Here is a 7,270-nt window from a genome sequence, read left to right as displayed (position 1 = left end):
GGAACCACGTTAGGGACACATCTTCGCTGTCACCGGTTCTGTGTCCTCGTGCTCACGTCGGAATGTCACGGTATGAATTTTGCCGGTTTCATCTCGTCATTAGTTGTTTATCTGTCACTCTGTGTCGATGTGTCAGCCTTTAAACACGTTAATCAGATCAGCGCGACTCTTCTGTGCTAGCCAGGAAGCTAGCAGCTAAGTGGCTAACGTTAGCTAACAGCACCCTCAAGGTTGGTTAGTTAACAGAAAAGTAACGATGCTGAGTAAGTTACTTTCAGTGCTACTAGCCTTGGTGATCTTTTGATTTAGTTAACGATACATGGAGGAAATATGTGCGTTGTCCTCAAGTAAACTTGTTCTTGTTTCTTAAAGTTTGTGTTTTTCATGGTTCCAGCTGGGTCTGAAGCTGGGTCATGGTTCTGAAGCTGATCCAGAGATTTCCGCTGCTCAGGCAAGTCGGGATTCAACGCTACCTTCCTGTTGGACCTGTGAGCACCAGCGGGCTCCTTAGGGCCAGCGGTGAACAGCCCGTATGTGTAGCCTGCCTGTATACCTCAGCTGGTGGCTGCATCCGGAGATGGGGCTGCAAGAAGCTCCAGCTGGACTGCGGGACGCGGAACCTGACCACCATGGTTAAGGAGCCGTCCTTTGTCGCTAGCAGCTCTGTAGGACTCCACAGAGATTCTGGACCTCGGTTCAGTCTGACCCAGCTGCACCGACCCACAGCTGCAGAGGAGCAGGCTTTCCTGCAGCGTCTCGGGGGCTGCTCCTCGTCCCGGCAGGTCTTCACGCTGCTGCGCACCGTGGGGATCATGTCTGACACCATGGCTGCAGCAGCACTTCACCGTGTGGCCGACCTGGAGCAGGAGAGCGGCTCCCTGAAGGACCCTGCGGTGCTGGAGAAGGACACCATCAGGGCTCTGTGCTTCCAGCTGGAGCAGGACTCTGTGCGGCTGACGGATGCTGGACTGGTGTCAGCTCTCCTGGCGTGCACCCGCCTCTTCCTGGATCCGTGGAGCACGCTGATGGTGCGGCTGGTGTCCGAGAGCCAGGAGAGGCTGGACAGAGGGCAGATGAGTGTAGGGCAGCTGTGCACCCTGGGCCGGGCAATGCTGGCTTTGGAGGGTCCTGGCTGCGTGGTGCTGGAGCAGGTGATGGAGCAAATCCAGAAGCAGGAGCCGGCCCAGTGGAGCCTTGCGGATCTCACCGCTGCCTATAGATTTCTACAAGGTAACGTGGGTCAAGATGGAAAACACCGGGACCTGCTGAACGCCATGCACTCCCACGCCGTGACCGTCACCTCCCGCATGGATCCTCCGGCTGTCAGCGGGCTGCTCAGCGCTCTCGTGACCCTGAACCAGATGCAGGCCATGCCTCTCGTGATCAATCTGTGTAAACAGGCTGTACGGCACGTACCTCACTTCACCGACGAGGAGCTCACCGTTGTGCTCGGGGCCTTGATGCACTTTGGCCACAGTGATCATTACTTTGTGGAGGCGATGGAGAGGTATGTGCCCACGATGACCTTCACATCCCACCCAGAGACGGTCACCAAGTTGATTCAGTTCTTCGGCCGGAGGAACATCCTGTCCCCGACTGTATTCGATGCCGTTGCGGAGAGCTTCGTGTACCGGGCGGACGACTACAGCACCAGCCAGGTGGCCAGGCAGATCATGGCTTTCGGAAAGCTCGGCTACCTTCCTCCCAACGCTGGCGAGGTCTTCGGGAAAGTTGAAACCATCCTGCGGACGCGCTTTTCACACTTCCAGCCCCGGACGCTGCTCAACCTCCTCCACTCCTGCACCCTGGTGGAGAGGTTCCCTGTTAACTTTGTCTCCAAAGTGTTCAGCAGTTACTTCCTACAGCAACTGCAAGGTAAAGCATCCCATGAGACACCTGCGATATGTACAAGCTTCCCACAAACGCATGCTTAAAAAGAACACTAATAGTGACATTGTTGCATTTATGTTTGTCTATTCTACACACACAACAGCTATTGCATGGTGGGAGTTTTTCCTCTTGACACATTTGTGATGTTGGGCTTATAGGCTATACAGATACAATTGACTCAAATTGCCTGTGTTCCAGATCAGGGCACAGGAATGGACCGGACCATCCTGGCACAGCTGACTCAGCTCTACATGACTTTGAAGTTGGAGTGTCCTTTCTATGAGGTACAATATGTAAAACTATGTCAACAAAAGGAAATAATGCAAGAGCCTCAAACCTGAATACACACCCTCTTACAACATGTCATCCTCGTGCTAGGTTCAGTGCATTCCAGATATGTGATTAAACCTGTACAGGTGACTGTCTACCTGTGCTTTTATTCTGAAGGCCAAGAGCAAAACAGATCTTTAACATCATTGCAGCTTTCATGGAATTATTATGTTTTAGTTGATTGCGCGTGAGAAGTCAGAAACATTTACTTTCAACTAGAAATGACATTGCAGGGTGGATTAAGTCGTACAGTAAGAATTTAAGCCACTTCATGTATTTGTTTTCCTTCACACCTTGTGTCGTCTCCTCAGGGTCCCAGGCTCCTTCCCAAGTACCGCGTCAAGTCCTTCCTCATGTCTGGACGCTCTCTGGAGACTCCCGTGGACCCACATCTGTACAACTCTGTGAGAAACGGACTGGTGGATTTGCTCGGGGCTCGTTCATACTTTGGATCCAAAGTTCTGACGCCGTACTGCTACACGCTCGGTAACATAACAGCTGTTTTGTCTCCTAAATGTGTCCCGTAGTCAACCTAAAGAGGCTTACCATCAACAACCTTTTTTTTTGTTCTTGCAGATGTGGAGATAAAACTTGATGAAGAAGGATATGTGCTGCCTGCCAGTCATGTTGACGATGTATACAAAAGGTAAATGGTGTTATGTAAAATCTGTTGAAGCTGGCGTTGTTTAAAAACCGGTTGGAACACATTGCTCTGGGTGGTTTGATGTGTTGCAGGATCGCTCTCTGTATTGACGGACAGAAGAGGTTCACTACAAACACGAGGCAGCTACTTGGAAAAGAGGCCATGAAGCAGCGACACCTGAGGCTTCTGGGATATGAAGTCGTTCAGGTTAGACCCTCATCTGCCAGATTTTCATCTGCCCAAATAGTTTAATACAAAAAGATACATAGAATTAAAGTATCACAGGACCTTCTGACTGTTCTTGTTTTTATGAAATGGCTGAAAAAGCGTTTTTTTTTCTAGATTCCTCACTATGAATTTGAAAAGCTGCGGAACAAGAGCAGTGTGGTGGAGTACCTGCACCAAAGAATCTTCCCTCACACGTACAGGCTGAGCTGGTGATGCTGTGGATTAACATGCTTCAAGAAATCTGTATTTATTTTTTCAATTAAGTGTACATACAAATAAATAATGCCTTTTAAGTTATTGATTTTGCATTTCTACATATTTAACTTGGCAATAAAAGTGAATTTTGTATAAAATTACTTTTTGCATGACTTCAATGTATTGTTTGAAAATATAAATTTATTTTGTTCTTGGCAACAAATGCTGCAGAAACTGTACAAAGTTAAAAGAATCCCAATTCAGACAATCACCTCAGATAGATATGAGCTCACTAATAGAATAATAATCAACTTTTAATGAAAGATACCTGATTTTAAGATGCAGTTCATCGTTCGTTGGACAGAAGATGCTTTGGGTTTTCATTGCCGCACTCTAAAGGCTGGGAGTGTCAGTTGGATAAATACAAAAAGGCTATGATACATGTAAAACTATAGTAAGAGTGTTCGCATTGCATTTTTATGTAGCAGGAATTTGAGGAAGGCCAAACTCGTCCACCAGGACACCATCCTGAAACACAAAAGAAATGACCATTAATGAAAAAGCTCTGTAAGCTACGGAGAAACGCGTATACACATCTTAAAACTGTGTTGTACCCTGTTGACCGACTTGTCGCCGGGCATGCCCTCTGGGATGGAAGGAGCTGTTGCAGCCTCGTCCAGGTAGGAGCTGTCGTCGTCCATCAGGAGCTCGTCTCCCAGAGCATCCAGCTCTGTGGACAATTCACAATTAGTCACAATAACTGGCAGATTATGGTCAAAGTAAAATCCCCACCCTCAAAGTGTTAAACTGACCGGCCTCCAAGTCATCTTCGTCGAAATCAGGTGTGCCGTAGCTCCTGCCCAGCGCCTCCTGGATGTCGTTGGCATCCTCCATCATGTCCCCGAGCTCATCTTGAAGATCCTGAAAATAAAATAAAACGAGTTCAAAGTTTGCATCGGCTCTGTAACAAAGACTTCTATTGTGCCGAATGCTCTACACAAGGTTAAATGCATAGTTTGGATGTTTTGAGGGTTGTAGGAGGTACTTACCCATCGTCAGTGTATCGCCACTAGCAGATGATTAATGACATGAGCAGACAGTACCAGCACGAGAGCAAAGCAATGTACTGCTGTGGACGAGGGAAGTAAAAGGTATTGTAGCACCTAAAGGAATCGTGTAAGCTATATTAAGAATATTCTCAACACTTAATATTGCCACGAGACGGCCATTCCTGACAGGTTGCAGAAGCCAAATTACTGTTATTTTCACATGGAGTCTGGTGGCTTTAAAGAGTAAATGGATATAGAACAGCTTCAGCTCTTAAACACATTAATTTCTTTTTAGGTGAGCCTCTCTTTCAGGTCGCTAAAATGCGTTTTGCTGCCATTTCGTCCTGTTCACAGATCTACTTTGCTTTGCTTCTGTGCCTGTACTCCTGTCTGCGTCTCCAAGTGGGGGGCATGCCGACCGCCATCATACACTGAGGCTCATACCTCATACAGCCCTCAAACACATCCAAACAATTCCTTGAATTCAGTCTACTACGTTTACTTAATTCCGAATAAAACATCCCGGTTGTGCGCTTTGAGTAATGTGTGGTTACCCTTCACTTCTAGTTCATTGTAATATATTTAAAGTGCCTCATTAGGAGGGGAATAATGGCGTGTTATCTTGCAATATATACACAATTATTAACTGTGACGCCATCTCATCTGCTGAGATCAATCATCTCGGTCGGTAAATCTGTATTCACAAAAGAAATACCTCGATCTTATCTATTTTCACATGCTTGTATGCTTTCTTCATGTCTTTAAGGCCGGTTTTCATGGCATCAACCTAAAAAGGAAAAAGCAAATGTCAGCAGAAAGATCCATTTTCTTGAGTTATTATCTTTCCAGGTGGAAGAAAACATCATCCGGTAGATCATTTCCCGTCTTACTGTGGTTTTAGTGTCTTTAAGGGTCTGGATTGTGTAGTTTGTTTGTTCCATGTTGAACGACTGCTGCATGAGGTTATCTTTCTGGCTCTCATACCTGAAGATGTAATGATGATATAAAGTTAGACTCTCACAACAGTTGACATAAACATGTGCTTTTATAGTTCATTTGATATTATAAACACTAAATAAAAGTACTTACATCCGCTTCTGCTTCAGAACTCTCAGAGCTTTCTGCTTGACCATGTTCTGGTGAATGAAAAAAACAATTGGTTATGAATGGGACATAAGTACACAACTTCTTCTTAATATTTGATCAGATAGTTCCTGATTTAAATACAATGTTTGACAATTTAGGACTGTATTTTGTTGAGGCAACGTTATAGTGTAGCTGCATTTAACCTTTGAGAACTTCATTTATGAATAAATATGTTTACATTTCTTGCAGTGACGTATTAGAAACAGCATCAAATCTCCAGATACTGAAGGCATACTATTATATGATGATCTCGTGTAAAACTACAGTATTTTACATCATAGAAAGTAAAGAACGACAACGACTCATTTATTTCCTTCTTATGTTTTCCGTAGTCATGTTTCGAGCTCTGCTTTTCCAGCATGTGTGTGTATGTTATAATAAAAAGAAAAAACGTAAGAAACAAAGTTTTTAAACGCTTCATTTTGACTGGTAAGTGACTTTGGGTCCTGGATGGCAGCACCCTAAAGGGTTTCAGGAGAACATTCTCTTCTTTGTCTTTCAGCAGCATTGGACACTAAGTCTCACCTTTGAGGGCCCGTCTCTCATCTTTTTCATCTGGTCCTTGTACTTCACAAGTTCAACATCTAGTCTGGCAATCTTTTTGTCCACGGACTCCGAGCGAGAATCAACCTGCAAGTGAAACACAGAGATCAGCTTTTGGTTATTATCTGTATGATCATCTTAAAAACGTGCCTTTCAGATATAAATATAACAAATTTTAATAAATGGTGAATGTCATGGAGGGCCTTTTCATTAGGTGTACAAACATAGTCGGATAAATGAGGCTTCTCGACGCCTATCTGTTTCTTCCTCCTCCCAGGTTGGGTAATAATAGCTCTTCCCAGTCAAATAACCAGTATAACTGGTTGCTGTCAGCCTTTTCACCGAGAGAGTGACGTCATGTCTGTTGTATGTCAATGTAAAGGCTCAAATAAATAATGCTGATTCATTACGTGAACAGTTAAACCGATTGTTTTGTTTAAATACCGAGTTTTGTCGACCGACGCTGTCAATACAGTGTTAGGTAAACACGCCCAATGTGATAATCATGTCTGCCATCAGTAATATAATAACTATGAACTATTAGGCTCGTTGAATGTGATAGCGTAGCATTTAAATATAGCAAACGTTGGCCTGCTTTCTGCTCATAAAAGTTAGCTAACAGTTAGCTAACTGTTAGCTAGAAGGGATCCATCTTTGTTTACTTTGTTCGAGACAGCGTTCAAAAAGTTAAATCTGGGTAATACTTACATTTCCTATGCAGTCTGAGAGGTTCGGCGGTGGAGCCTTGGGTGTTCCCCGACCAAATATGCGGTTCATTTTGTAAAAATTAAGGCGTTTGACTCGTTAGCTCGCTGACACCGTCCACCGTCCACCGTCCAGCTGAAGCAAAAACACCCGGAAGAGACTGTCAGTGACGTCAGAGGAGTCACGTGAGAATTGCTCACTCAGCCGCGCCCTCGAGACAGCTCTTGTTTAGGTTTTCTTAATTTCCCTCGCGTTTACAACGTTACAGTACTTGTTGTGTTGTTGTTCATGCATTACCCTTACCATATAATATTATAATAAAAAATAAATAATTCTTTTCTTCTTTTTTGCAAAACAGTGAGAGACAAAACATGATATGTAGCCCGCATAACACATCTAAACTGATTTTTACAGTATCACATTAAGAAGGGTGGAAGTTCAATGTCCATATCATTTTTCCTAAATCAATTCATATGTTCTATTCATGTTACCACTGCACCAGAATGAAAACAAAGTCCAGTAAAATAACAGAGAAATGAGC

General features: G+C 44.4%; 2 protein-coding genes across 4 annotated transcripts; one reads left to right on the top strand and one right to left on the bottom strand.

The window, feature by feature from the left end:
* fastkd3 (FAST kinase domains 3) lies at positions 1-3,327 on the top strand. 3 transcript variants are annotated; one of them, XM_079181895.1, is made up of 7 exons: positions 1-263; positions 395-1,875; positions 2,089-2,174; positions 2,532-2,706; positions 2,797-2,866; positions 2,956-3,070; positions 3,206-3,327. In XM_079181895.1, the coding sequence occupies exons 2-7, from the start codon at positions 414-416 to the stop codon at positions 3,302-3,304; spliced, it is 2,007 nt and encodes a 668-aa protein (XP_079038021.1). In that variant the 5' UTR covers positions 1-263; positions 395-413; the 3' UTR covers positions 3,305-3,327. The 3 variants fall into 3 exon arrangements, with proteins under 3 accessions (XP_079038021.1, XP_079038019.1, XP_079038020.1); XM_079181894.1 differs by having other exon boundaries at positions 8-70; XM_079181893.1 differs by having other exon boundaries at positions 1-1,875.
* A 140-nt stretch (positions 3,328-3,467) lies between these two features.
* Positions 3,468-6,885, bottom strand: chmp5b (charged multivesicular body protein 5b). The gene is made up of 8 exons (XM_079181897.1): positions 6,733-6,885; positions 6,007-6,111; positions 5,425-5,471; positions 5,226-5,319; positions 5,051-5,122; positions 4,099-4,207; positions 3,901-4,016; positions 3,468-3,814 (listed from the first exon to the last, which is right to left on the bottom strand). Exons 1-8 carry the CDS (start codon positions 6,799-6,801, stop codon positions 3,764-3,766), a joined length of 663 nt encoding a protein of 220 aa, XP_079038023.1. The 5' UTR covers positions 6,802-6,885; the 3' UTR covers positions 3,468-3,763.
* Positions 6,886-7,270: the final 385 nt, after the last annotated feature.

The sequence above is a fragment of the Pholis gunnellus genome (genome assembly GCF_910591455.1).
Source record: "Pholis gunnellus genome assembly, chromosome: 20".
Classification (NCBI taxonomy): Eukaryota; Metazoa; Chordata; class Actinopteri; order Perciformes; family Pholidae; genus Pholis; species Pholis gunnellus.
The sequence above is the reverse complement of the archived record's forward strand: the minus strand, read 5'-3'. Positions and strand labels throughout refer to the sequence as shown.